The sequence below is a fragment of the Procambarus clarkii genome, chromosome 87 (genome assembly GCF_040958095.1).
Source record: "Procambarus clarkii isolate CNS0578487 chromosome 87, FALCON_Pclarkii_2.0, whole genome shotgun sequence".
Classification (NCBI taxonomy): domain Eukaryota; kingdom Metazoa; phylum Arthropoda; class Malacostraca; order Decapoda; family Cambaridae; genus Procambarus; species Procambarus clarkii.
The window spans coordinates 9,758,724-9,773,603 of record NC_091236.1 but is presented as its reverse complement, the minus strand read 5'-3'; the positions used below and the strand labels follow the sequence as shown (position 1 = coordinate 9,773,603).

Here is a 14,880-nt window from a genome sequence, read left to right as displayed (position 1 = left end):
TAATATACTGTAGTACAGTTGCATATGAAGATTGGATTACAGTACCTTTACTTTTATACAGCCAGCCCCCAATTTGTTTAGTGTTGAGAATGTGGCTTGGTAATGACTTTTGAACTAAATGTCAAAGTGGGTGGGTGAATTTTTGTTATGTAGGGATAGTGTGGATCAAGGTCTACCATGCCATCAAGTTTAAGTTTCTTCTATGCCACATTGATGTTTTACAAACTTTTGGATTATATTCTTGCATCATTGCACCTCCCACTCATTCTAGACTTCATTTATTTATTATATTTGTAAAGGAATTTTTAAGCATTAGCATTCAAGTAGATGTTTTACTATAGTGTAGAAAAAAGTGGGACTTTTCGAGGTCTCTGAAATGTAACTATATTTAACTTGGAGTACTGTATACTTTTACAGCTGATTTATGGAGTCTTGCTTTATGTGGATTTTACACCAAACATCATCACAACACAAACTAAGGCCTGGCTGCCTATTCTGCATTAGGAAGAAGTGATTAACACCATAAATACTACAAATATCTTTAATCATAGTGTGTGTGACAATTTCCTTTATATAAAAATAATTCACTGAGAATATAAACATAACTGTGTATTACTAGAAATTGCTTTATAGCACACATGCCAGGTACAAAATGTGATTCCCCGACAATGGACGGAAAACATTAACTGTTAAAAAGTGACAACATACACTTATTTATGCAGGTCACCAAAAATGGACGGATAAAATTAAGACCCTATACTACTGTACGAGTTGTAAGAAATTCACTTGACATACCAATAATTAAGCAGAAGAATTACTACTACTATATCTTGCTACACAAGTCTTCCTGGCTTGGTGTCTTCTTTTGATAATTATATATTTACTTACTACTCTATCTCAGAACTGTTTCATAACATTCACTATTACAGTAATTTAATTCCTCAGTCAACAAATTGGCTACACTGATAAATACCATTATAATAAATTCCTACTTTGAAGCATCTAGTGTATATAATGTCACATCATCATACACTTTGCTAAAGTAATCAGAAAACTGAAGAAATAGTACAAAACCTATCTTAAAATTAATTTTGTAAAATACATTACATGTGAACTCAAGACTACATGATACAGTAAACAATACATCAGTTCTGAACCTTGCTATTTTCTCAAAAAACTATTTTACAATTCAAATCAATATACTGTATAATATCCAAAGTAATATACAGTAATGTACTCATTTTCATTACCATAATCCAGCATTGTAGAGCATAAACATCTGGTTTGACAACAAATTAAAATATAATACTGTACAATTATTAAGATTAAAATCCTGCATTCCAATAGCCAAATAAATATTCAGGAGGTAGATACTTTAGTGATTTTTGGACTAAGGAATGAAAGCTTATATGCTGCTAAACATAATGAGAGTATTCTTGCAAATGAGCTTAAGAATTACAAATTATTTTGTTTAAAATAATTGTGTATTATCAATTATAATTATAACTGATTACACAATAATAATTGTGTATTGTGATAATACACCCACATGTGTATTATCTCTTTTCCTTGGAACCTTTTCTAACTGCTGTAAATATACGTATCGGTGTGAACTACTCTACACTCACAATAACAGGTGAACTTTAACAAGCACCAACTCAAGAACTATCAATATTACTAATCTACCCCTTCATATACTACCGAATAAATACCTTTAACTATTTGCTTCAAAGACAGTCAACACTGTTTACAGTGCTAGGATGTGACCAATACCCTATATGCAGAAATGTCAAGCTATTACAGTACCAAATTATCTATCAGTGTTGACACCCAACCCACAAATCCGAGTATGAAGAACTGGCGACATTTCAGTCTTTCCCGGATCACTGGCAAGTTGTGTAATTACAGGACTTGATAATAGTCCAGGATGGAACAAAATGTCGTCTATTCTTCATTTTCAGAATTGTGGGTTGGGTGTCAACTCTTCAGCCATATTGTGACCCATCATCTGCACATGTATTAGTGTTATTTAAAACCTACCATTGTCTACTGGTTTTAGATGTGAGAGGATTAGCCTAAAACATTTCATGTGTAAATATTAAATATAAATACAATACTGTATTGTAACAATATGCATTTTAGTGAAGTAATGAAGGACTAGACAAATTTATAGTACACATGCCAGGCAAGTAAGGCAACTCATCTCCCTTGATGGCATATGATTTTACCAGACAAATTGGTTAAAATCCCTCCTCTAGCAGTCACAGTGTTTTCATGCAGTCATCACTTCGAACATCTAAGTTAAGAAGTGCAGAAGTGCAGGCAGTGCAACAATAGTTCTTGAACCCTGGCAAAAATCTGATATCTAATATCCTTATTGTTCCCAACCTAGTTTTAACAAAATTATGAACAGTTTTGGAATAATGTGCACATGTAGGTTAGGTCAGGTTGTTAAGGTAGTTTCAGGGTTATTAAATATACAGTATTGAAAAATTAGAAGGCCTATTGGCCTATCTATTTAGCCTATTTCACCTTATCCTCCGTGGTTATGTATTCGGTTGCTCAAGCTAACTTGTATGCTTTTCACCTCTGTCATTTAAAATATTGACAGGGTCAATGAAACACGTCTGTGTCAGGCCATATAAAACTGTAAAATGAACTTTGGAGAGTTAATTTTTCAACTTCCTTCTCAAAAAGAAAATAAGAAATAGAGAAGATTCATGCTAGAATCATCAATCTAATCTCTTTTGTCATATTAAATAACATACATGCAAACATACATCATATAAATAAACAAAGAAATAAATTAAAGATATGACTAGATTCCAGAGCTTAACATAATGATACAAGTTAGAAAAATCCACCTAAATCACCTAATAAAAATTTAGTCCAAAATAAATTGCAACAACCTTGTAAGATAGTTGCTACATCTTCATATCTCATATGTAATTCACTTGTATAAAACCTTTATCTTTAAAAGGAAATTTCTGTTCAAAGTTAAAGGCCAGATTCTTGAAGTCGAGCCTCACCCAACTTTGCAGGGTGAGAAGAAGGGGGCAAGTGTGATCAACATACACAGCTTGGGGTCAGTCCTATTGCTCCTACTAACAGGGAGTCTGCGCCAATGAAGGTGCAGCATTGACCTCTGAGAATGAACTGTTCCCTGGCAAAAGTGGTGCAAGCATTACAGTACACTCAACTGGCATAGGAATTATGGTGATTTCAGTTGGTGGAAGTATTAGTGCCCTCAGCTAGTGTGAGTATTACAGTACGCACGGTACTTTCAACTGGTGTAAACATTAGTGCTCTTAATTGGTATAACCCTTACAGTGCTCTTAATTGGTATAAACCTTACAGTGCTCTCAACTATGGTATCTCATTTACTTATTATGAGTTAAACACATATTAGTATAGTATCCCATAATCAGGGACAGGAAGCCTATTAGGCTTCTCAAGGTCCCCTTACCCAAGGCAAGACTGTCTAATTACAAGACGGACCCAACAGTGCTTAACCTGACTGACTGAGTGAAGAACATATCATCCACTGCACCAGATTGGGCAAACATGCCAATTGAATTAAATATTTACATTGACATGGTCATAAAGGCATATGAAAAGAAGGCATCAATCTGTTGCCTGCTGGTACTTGAGTCAGGAGTTATGTAAACAGCCTTGTTACTCGAAGCGGCATTCATTTCTACTCCAATCTGTAAAGTTCAAAGATTATAAACACACATTTTGTGCTTTACAAATAGTTTAGAGGGCAATGATAACCAAGTTATTTTTAAATCAGATAAATTTTTGCTGGACAGACAAAAAAGAAGAGCTTAATGCAGAGTTTTAAAAAATACATAAATTTATGAATCAAGCACTGACTGTACTGTAATGATATGCCTTTTTTCTGCTGGGCTTCCAGTAGCTCCCTAACTAAGTATCAGTTCACTTATGCCCCAGGTCTCCAAGGTCCCCCCCATCACACACACACACACATAAGGAACAGGGCCAGGTTCAATCACTACATAAACACACAGTTAACTACTAGACTCTGTATCAACAGGTCTTACATTAGAGAATAAATCCTGTGAACTACCCAGAAGTAAGGCAACTCAAGAAGAATCAACTTGTAGAGGAGGAAACAAAACTCCTTCAGATCAGGTATCTCTGGTAGGGCAAGCAAAATGCAGGTCAACTACAACAGAAGGAATCCCTGGCCTACAGTCAAGAGCAAAATACAAATCTAGGCCACATGTAATGTGGGTGGCATAAAAACTATTGTGGGAGGGAGAAAGGAAATGATAACAAGGCACTTGCTCCTGGTAGAAATTGTCCTCATGACAACCAATACCACTTAGATGAAAGTGTAAAGCAGAGGCTGGGCTCCTGTCAGAGTCTGTGCTTCTTATTCTGTGGCCAGAAGAGTGAGTAAAGGGTGTAAGGCTGGCTGTAGGCCCAGGTGACCTGGGCTGCTACCTGGTGATGGTCGAGCACATCACAGTTAATTGTGTTCACCCACAGCAATGATCATTTGCCTCGTTACCTCTGGGTGCATGACTTCCCTCACGCAGTTACTTATTTTGTTGTACTTAAGCTTTCTGGTTGGGTTTTGTGTTCTGGGTGGATCTCTGATACTCGAGCTCCCCTCATCTTATAGATAAGAGCCAGATACTGGCAAGTCTCAGTGGCCTTTTGCATCTTCTCGAGGCATGACTGAACCAATGCTTAGCTCGGGGAGCTACTAAGGGACCCTTCCAAGAAATACATTTGAACTAAAACTTGTTATAAAATACAACCTGAGAAGTAAAATAACAATACACAGTATTTTGTGGTATCCAAGAAACAATTTTACTATAGACTAAAGTGCATATAAAGAATGGAACTTACTTTTGAACACATTTCTGTTATGTCATCACCAAGGCACAGAAAAGCAATTACAGCTCCACGATTAATAGCACTGTTGTATTCTGAAGTTAAAAACACTCGTTGAGCATCTGCCACTTCCATCTTCACTTCTCGACTGTGCTGGATCTTACAATCAGCCTAAAATTGTTAAAAAGATTTGTGCAAATTTGTGAGAAATTGTAAAGGAAAAACTCTTGTATTCATCAAGGGGGGGGGGGGGGGGGAAGAGGCCTCACAAAGATCCATCTTTAATGTTCAGTACTATATATGAGGTATTTACTAACATACCTGGATAAGTGCCACTGTGGCCAAAATTGAGTTAAGTGTACCAATGTATTCCTGCAGCCCTCTATTTTGTTGGGGCATAATACTTGATCAAGAATGCAAATACTTCTTGGATCAAATATTTAATTGTCCCAAGTATCTCTCCCTCCCATATAGATTAATGAACGTGCATTAAATAGGACAAACTCAAAAACGTTCTATGGCCTCCTGTCAAACATCCCAACCCAGCACACACAACACTTCCAGACGTTTTTCTTGTCCAACATGAAGCTGTAGATGTTGAAACTCAAGTGGAAGCTCAGAGAGATGTCAACAATGACCTGCTGGATTGTAATGAGTGACTTCTATATGGTGTTAATTTGTTTTTCTCAACTAACAATGATACTCATTAACATACATGAAAATGATTGTAATATGTATAATAGTTTTATATTATAAACATTGAGTTGGGTGTGGTATCACTGGATGTGCAACAACAGGTGGCAAAAATAATCCAAGAATTAAGTGAAATTTCATACCAGGAATGGTCAAGGGCCACAGGGCTAACAACACATGACAAGGCATCAAAACATTTAAAATACAATTGTGGACAATTTGGAACGTATTTTGATCCAGACTACTATTTAAAATGGTCAGGTGTATTACATACAAGGAGCAATGGGTTCAAGCTCAACAAGCCACAATGTAGGATACAAAACAGGAGATGCTTTTTCACCCACAGGATTATGAAACCCATGGAACCTAATATTCTCTATTAAACTTAAAACTCTAGCTTGAAATAAAATCATCAGGGTAAACAAGGGGGATGGGAGGAACCTTCGATAAGCCGCCGGCTTCCTGTTCTCGTCGAGACCACTAGTGTTAATGATCCTCAGGTAAATTTAGGTAGATATCAATGACCTGCTAAATGTCCCTACACTTCAAGCCAATACCATTTGCTGATGACACAACTTTCATCTTTTCAGCTATAAACTCAAACATCTTAAATGACACGGTAAATAAATAAAATATGACGAGTGTAGATAATTACTCATGTCTGAGATTGTCATTTGACTGCTCCCTTTTGCAACATCCTTCTACCCTCAGGATACTACAAACCCCAGAATGCACCAGTCCTACTGTTCATCTTCTAAAGCAGCATAAAAGATCTTTTCTAGATGTTCTCACAAGGTCATAATAGGAGGAATAGGGAAATATTTCTCTACATTCAGAAACCTCCCCCTCTACATTCAGAAACCTAGCAATATTTTAAATAAAATGGACCCCCAAGTATTGTCATGTTATTCCTAACCAATTACTAGCTGCCTGCCTTGCTGCTATTGCCACTCATCACCAGGTGCCAGCACTGATAATGTAAATATTCTACAAGCTAACTTGCCTCATTTTCATCCCATTCACCTTGAGAAGACAGGCCACAGGGAAGACAACATAACAAAATTCTAAGCATAGGCCACTCATTTGCTCACTTGGGCAAGATTCTCAACATCCACACAAAAAGAAAGGAAATTAAAAGAACAATAGAAGGACCTTATCTATAGGACAGGAGGGTGGTCAGAAGGCACTTAGGGTGAGGGAGGTGATGAAAATAATAGATTCAGAGAAGCAGAAAACTAGGGCTTGAACCCCCTTGCTAACAAGATGATTACTAAGAGTGGCAAAAGTGTGGTTCATTCTCCAAAACCTTGTGCTTGAATGACCATGTCTGTCATGGTTGAGAAGAATACTTTGAGGATGGTGAAAACTTTTGCATGTCGTGGAACCTGGGATACACCTCCAACCAGCCGAGCTTGGGCAATCTTGCACGTTTGGTAATAAACTCATAACAGAATGACATCAGTTAATTATATACATTAAGGTATACATATGCTACATGAACAAGTGCTTGAGTCAATAAATAAGTATGCAACTTTTAACTTACAGATCGGGTTTTTAAAGAAGTGATGAACTCCATTGCTCTCTGATGTTGAGATTCGTCAAAGAAGATGATTACAAGAGCAGCCTCTCGAGCTGAATACTCAGGAGATCCCAAAGTATATGGAACAACACTGAGTTCAGTGTCCAGGTTCAAACCAACACTATGCAGGGAAGATAATAACAGGTGCAGCAGTATGTTATATTAAAAAGCTAAAGGGTGTCCCAGAATTAACTATCTATTTCTATGAAATCAAATGAATCTATTAAAGCCTACATAATTTCATATTTTTACCTAAATATGATACAAAAACAGATTTATAAATCATAAGTCAAATCTTTATTGAAAACTTTCAACATGTGCTCTGTCTGTATCCCTCCATGTTTCAAATCTAACCTTAGTACTATGAAACATTTTGAAGCATGTCAAGAGTTATGTCCTGAACTGCCAGTGAATGCATACTTAAAGTCTAAGACTGAATCTGAAATTTCCTTGAAATCTTTCTCTGATTTAATTATATCACAATCTTTTGATATGGGATGTCACAACAGAGGTGCATTCTAGTGTATTCATTATTGGGGTTAGAGTTCGGAAGAGAAGAAATAATTTAGGATTTTTTTAATTTATAACAAACATTAAATATGATAAACATCAATAAATTGGCTGCTCTGGAGAAAGTGCAACACTGAGTAATGAAAGTCATTCCAGAGCAATAACATCTCATATCAGGAACGGTTGAGGATCACAGGGCTAACAGCACTGCAAACCAGGCATAACAGGGCAGATCTGTCATGCCTGATCATTGCAGTCCCCGTGGCAAAATGGTAGCACACTCGCCTGGCGTTTTGTGAGCGCTTTGGCATAGGTCGGCCGAGCGGGCAGCATGCTGGACTTGTGATCCTGTGGTCCCGGGTTCGATCCCGGGCGCCGGCGAGAAACAATGGGCAGAGTTTCTTTCACCCTGTGCCCCTGTTACCTAGCAGTAAAATAGGTACCTGGGTGTTAGTCAGCTGTCACGGGCTGCTTCCTTGGGGTGGAGGCCTGGTCGAGGACCAGGCCGCGGGGACACTAAAGCCCCGAAATCATCTCAAGATAACCTCAAGAAGATAGGTTCGTATCTTGGCCAGGGAGGATTAATTGGGTGCCAGTTCTTAACTGCAGCCTCTATTCACCCAGTAGTGAATGGGTACCTGGTTGTTAAATGATTTGGCGGGTTGTAGTCCAGGGAAAATTTGGATTAAGGACTTACCCGAAATGCTATACAAGAACTCTTGTATATATAAATACAAAGGCTGTACAAGAACTCTTGTATATATAAATAAATAATAATAATAATGATGATAAAAAATCTTATTGAAACATTTAAAATACTGTACTGAACAATTTAGAGGATGTTGATCCAGACAATTTCTTCAAAAGGTCAGATGTAACACAAACAAGGAGCAACAGTTTCAAGTTCAATAAGCCACAATGTAGGACTAAAAACAGGAGATGCTTTTTCACCCACAGAGTTATAAACCCATGGAACTGCCTACCCACCAAAGCTGTAAATGCCAAAACTGTGTTAAATTTTAAAACACATCTGGAAAAGATCATCAAGGCAAATGGGGGGGGGAACCTTCGACAAGCAGCCAGCTTCCTGTCTTCTTCAAGGCCACTATGGTTAGTGGCCCTCAGGTAAATAAACACGGGTTTTTAACAAATACATCTGATTTCATAAATAGAATAATTCTGGGACACCCTGTACATACGTTATTAGCATAAAATATCCAACATTACTGGTATTTAACAAATTTACAATTTAAGAAAGAGATAAAATGCAATTAAAGTTGATGCTTTCTATTAAGAATAGTAACAAGATACTAAAATATAACTACTGTAAACATTTTTCAATCATAATGAATCAAAGAAAGTACTGTACTGTATCTCAGACATTATGCACCTACCTGTTGGAGTCAAAAGGTACTGTGTTTGTGTAATGTTCACAATTTCAGAAGTAAATAATATGTACTTGGGGTTCTAGCATTGAGAAAATCAACTGTATCATTACAACAATGGTCAAACTTATGGCATCTTGGTCCTTCTAAAAACTAGACCCACTGATAAAGGTCATCAGTCATATGTCCTATCATTAGACATAATTTAAACACAGTACTGTACTGTGGGACCCCCAGTTTAACATCAATGCAAGGTGTCTATACAAAGCAAGTCTTAACATAGAAGAAATATATGTACAGTATATAATATATATATACAATATTGTAATCTAAAACATAATCCCTCATATCTCTCATCTTCACTTCACTGACCTCACCCATCCCCCCGTTTTACCCCCTTCTGTAAACACTAACAATGTGCATCTGATAAAGCCATAAAGATAAAAATGTTTCAACATTTTTCAACAACAGCTTACTTATATACCAACCTCTTAAACTGCTCTCCCTCCGGCAACTTGAATGATGCTGACAGAGCTGCTGCCTGATGAAAACAAGACCAGTTTGTCTCTCCATCCACTGGTGTAAAGTCATGAATATTGGACCAATTATTGTTGAAGACACTGATGCCAGCACCAGTGAACTGATCTGTAAAAGCAGTCCACTACAACACTCAAGAATAGAGAAAGCTTTAGAGGTTGGATGTATGCAGCTTGAAAGTAAATTGTGCTTTATGTACAGGTATTATCATCAATCCCAAGACAAAGGCACTATTTCTGCACATTGTGTCAATCAATAGTGATACTTTCTGAATGTGTAAAGATGTACAGTATGGTTAATCAGGAGCATCCCTGATTTATGTGCTAAACATAATTTTATAACTGACAATAAAATGAGGGCAGTAATCAGAGGCAATGTATCGGACTGGAGAAATGTCACGAATGGAGTACCACAGGGTTCAATTCTTGCACCAGTAATGTTCATTGTCTACATAAATGACCTACCTGATGGAATACAGAATTATATGAACATGTTTGCCGATGATGCTAAGATACTAGGGATAAGGAATTATAAAACTAAGATGATTGTCATGCTCATTAACAAGACCTGGACCCACTAAGTATATAGAGCACCACTTGGCTAATTAAATTTAATGTGAATAAATGCCATATTATGGAATGTGGAATATGAGAAAATGGACCACCCACAACCTACAAATTATGTGAAAATTTAAAACAAAAATTCTGATAAAGAAAGAGTTCTTGAGGTAGTTTTACATAGAAAACTATCACCTAAGGACCATATAAAGAACATCATGGAAAAGGCCTATGCTTCACTTTCCAATTTTAGAACTGCTTTTAAAAACATGGATGGTGAAATGCCTACTAAAGAAATTGTTCACGACCTTTGTTAGACCAAAGCTGGAATATGCAGCAGTTGTATGGTGCCCATATCTTAAGAAGCAAATCAATAAACTGGAAAAGGGCACAGGTAGGGAGTCCAGGGGGAAAGACTGAAAATAAGGGGGCCTGCTGGTGGGACCCAGAAGCCTCGGTAGGAGAAACCGCCTTGAATGCTAACGTCCTCCAACCCGAATGGGGCAGCCCCTTGAAGCTGCCAGTTTCATTACCAACCAAACCCTGCCCCGACTCCAAAACTCTCAGATGTTCGTGAGCCTGAAGAGGAGGGGATGAAGGTAATGGAGCAGGGTGAACAACAGGGGAAGGACCAGGGAGCATGGACTGAACCAAAAGTCAAAGCAACCAATGTCCCCAGGTCCAGGTCCCTATAACCAAAGTGGGACAGCTGTTGGGCATCCAAGTGGGGAAACCAATCTAGCTCGTTGCAGCAACCTAAACCTAGCATGCAACATGGATGTTGCCTGTACCCTAACAGTAATGTCATCAGAATAGTACTGCAGTACAAGCAGAGAACACGACTCAAAGCCCCAAGGGCAGGGTAAATGCAGAACAGCAAAAACCCCTACAGAAATGGTTCCTGAATGCACCAGGGAAGAGAACACTAACACGCAAGGGCGGTACTCACAGGGCGTCTATGGAAGGATGTCCCTAAGCGCATGCAGCCCAGGTACTCTGGAGGAAACCTGGCCATCATACACAACAACACTGCAGAAGTCGCCACGAAGGCAAAACATCGCCTTGGAAATCGAAGCCAAAGAAGATGTCTGCCCCGGACCATATTAGTGAATGAACTGTAGTGCTAGGTAGCCAGTGCAGGGAGGTCCGGGGCTCCCATCTCAGGGAAGGGAGGGTTGTGCGGACGAGCGACGAAGCGGTGGAGTATGACATTTGCTTTTCTTGGTATTGGAGGGAATTCGACCTCTCTTTTTGGTTTTTAGCTGTAATTTTCTTACCATGTGGGGTTTGTTTTGTTATGCCTACCTTTCTGGGAGCCTAACCCCAGTCGATGGCAGATAAAGAAAACCCACAACTACAGGTTGATTTTTCCAGGACCATTGCTCCCTGCACCTCTCTGAAGGGGCCAGGCACTGGCTTGTGGTCCCCGGTACGCTGAACTCCATAGATTAATGCCCCGGTCTAATGTATTACACATTAGCCCACAGAATAGAGCTCCAGAGGGGCTCCCCACAGAAAATTCACTTCACAAACAGTGGTAGACAGTTGAAACAGGTTAAGTGAGAAAGTAGTGGAGGCCAAAACCATGAGTTGTTTCAAAGCATTATATGACAGAGTACTGGGAAGGCAGGACATCATGAGTGTAGCTTGCATCCTCTAACTACACTGAGGTACTGTAATTACCAACTGGAAGACCTTTGTTTGAATAGCTGTAAATATTGCCAAAACAACATAAACAATAGAAAACTAGTGGCTATACTTAATAAACAATTACTGCACCCACTATGGAACATTTGAACTTGTCTAATGCATTGTACAGTATAGTGTATGAATATATTATTAATATTTTTATTAAGGTACAAAATACCCTCAGGAACCGTTTTCTTACTGGGGAATATCTGGTTACCTTTAAGCTGTGGGTAGAATGCCTGGAAACATCCAAACTTCATCTTTGTAGAGGCTTCAATAATAGGTTGTGTCTGACACAGCAGGAATATTTCCATCTTGCAACAGTCCCGTGTTCGGAACTGTCCACAGGCAGCCATCACAACACAGTCTTGACAGTCACGCAGGAACAGGCTGGGGTAAAGTAGGTGTGATTTTTATTTAGATTTAAAATTAAATATATTTAAACATGAGGAATCTGTATATAACCGTACAGGTAATTAGAATACCAAAATAATCTTATGCAATGTGGAATTGTAGATCTTTATGCTGGCCTACATAAATGCAATAATCACACAATTACCTTTGTGGAAATGCAGACCTAATTTTCCCAGATAACCATAGCTTCAAATTCTACAGTGTTTACCGGGAATGTATTACTCAAGTAAATTGTGGACCAACTGTACTGTAAATAGGCAACAATACATTGATTGTACCCATGAGCATTATAGTGATACACTGAACATACCTTCCAGTTGTAGGACCAACAAATATGGTACAATCAGAGCAGTCATCAATAGTTATGGTGTTGATGTGGTCCAAAAGGTATATCTGTGAAGCCTGGCAATTCTGGATAATAAACTGTTGTCCTTTGATTGAGCCAGGGAGTCGCCCAACTTCTTTATCGCTAACATTTTCAATTGTAAAGTCTGCAGGGTTTATTTTTTCTTTTTTATCCCTGTCAACAGAGAGATTGAGCTGAAAAAACACAATATATAGAAGAAAGAATAACAGTCCAAGCATAGCATTAGTAATAGAATTTATTTTGTCAACAGATTTATAGAATGCTAAGAGCATTAAAAAACTGAGGTCTTGAAAAGTTGCTTTATGAATGCAATATAATAATAATAATAATAATAATAATAATAATAATAATAATAATACTGTAATAATAACAATAACAAGAGGGAGTTGTTAATTTGGAGGATATTGATCCAGACTACTACTTCAGAAGGTCAGATGTAACAAATAAGGAGCAACAGTTTCAGGCTCAACAAGCCACAATGAAGGACTGAGAACAGGCGATGCTTCTTCACCCACAGGGTTATTAACCCATGGAACCACCTACCCGCCAAAGCAATAAATGCCAAAACATTGCTGTAATTTAAAATCTAGCTTAATAAGATCTTCAGGACATATTGGGAAGATCTTTGATAGGCCACTGGCTTCCTGTTCTAACAGAGGCCACTAGATAATGACCTTAGGTAAATTCAGGTAAATAATAATAATATTTTATCCATGCAATAGACAATATTTTGCCATTTGACAAGTTAAATGTTGTAATTATCTACCCAACTATTAAATCATTAATTATCTAATTATCTACCCACATGTAGTGAGTAATAAGCCTATAGGCCTTATTGAGTTCATTTTTATATGTACACTGCAGTACTGAAATAAATTTGCAAGATATACTCTATCTTTTTTACTGAATCAAATGTATTGTATAAGCTACTACATCTCACGTGTTTCACTGCAATAGGCTGTAGACAAAATTATCAATCATGTAGGTGTAGATGATGAAGTGAGTGACAGGTGTGAGGGAGTGACCGGTGTGAGGGAGTGACAGTGACAGGTGGGAGGGACAGTGACAGGTGGGAGGGACAGTGGCAAGTGGGAGTGACAGGTGGGAGGGACAGTGACAGGTGGGAGGGACAGTGACAGGTGGGAGGGACAGTGACAGGTGGGAGGGACAGTGACAGGTGGGAGGGACAGTGAAAAGTATGAGGGAGTGACAGGTGGGAGGGAGTGGCAGGTGTGAGAGTGACAGGTGTGAGGGAGTGACAGGTGTGAGGGAGTGACAGGTGTGAGAGTGACAGGTAGGAGGGACAGTGACAGGTGGGAGGGACAGTGACAGGTGGGATGAACAGTGACAGGTGGGAGGGACAGTGACTGGTGGGATGGACAGTGACAGGTGGGAGGGACAGTGACAGGTGGGAGGGACAGTGACAGGTGGGAGGGACAGTGACAGGTGTGAGGGACAGTGACAGGTGTGAGGGACAGTGACAGGTGTGAGGGACAGTGACAGGTGTGAGGGACAGTGACAGGTGGGATGGACAGTGACAGATGGGATGGACAGTGACAGGTGAGAGGGATAGTGACAGGTGGGAGAGATAATAACAGGTGTAAGTGGTGGTAACAGGTGTAAGGTGATAACAGGTGTGAGGGATGGTGACAGGTCTGAAGGACAGTAACAGGTGTAAGGGGGGGGGAGATACAGGTATGAGAGTGGCATGTATATTTGAGTGAAATGTGAGGGGTGAGTGAGACAGGTACGAGGTCGAGTTTCATGTTTGAGGGTGACGAGATGAGTGACAGATGTGATGGTGAGTGGAGGAAGATATGAGGAGTCTGAAACATGTGAGTGACGTGGGTTGAGGCGAGAGGGTGAGACCAGTGACAGGTGTGAGGTAGACTGAGACAGGCATATGTGTGATTAGGCAAGACAGACACGTATGAAGTTGAGTGACAGGTGGGAGAGCGAGTGTGATAAGTGCGAGTACAAGCAGCAGGGGTGACACGTTTTATTAAGAGAACTACTGCTGGTGGGCGTGTCCCAGGGGTGCTTCAGACCCCAGGACTCACCAGGAGTAGGCCTTGGGGTGGGGTTGGTGGCTAGCCTCGCCGTCAGCGCCGCCGCCAGTGCTCTGCAGACACCCCATCTCCTCGCTGCCTCCCTCACTCCTCACAACCTTTTTCCCGCGAAGAATTCTTCCCTCGCATCCCTCCCCTGCTATTATGTCTACATCACCCTACTCCTCCTTACTCACCCAACGCTTACTCATTGGCTTTTATTTTGTATTATATT

At 39.3% G+C, this 14,880-nt stretch overlaps 1 protein-coding gene across 1 annotated transcript; it reads right to left on the bottom strand.

The window, feature by feature from the left end:
* Positions 1–3,444: 3,444 nt before the first annotated feature.
* Positions 3,445–14,788, bottom strand: LOC123747035 (protein XRP2). The gene is made up of 7 exons (XM_045728994.2): positions 14,658–14,788; positions 12,541–12,750; positions 12,034–12,206; positions 9,522–9,678; positions 7,103–7,259; positions 4,882–5,037; positions 3,445–3,707 (listed from the first exon to the last, which is right to left on the bottom strand). Exons 1-7 carry the CDS (start codon positions 14,732–14,734, stop codon positions 3,585–3,587), a joined length of 1,053 nt encoding a protein of 350 aa, XP_045584950.1. The 5' UTR covers positions 14,735–14,788; the 3' UTR covers positions 3,445–3,584.
* Between the last annotated feature and the right edge of the window lie 92 nt (positions 14,789–14,880).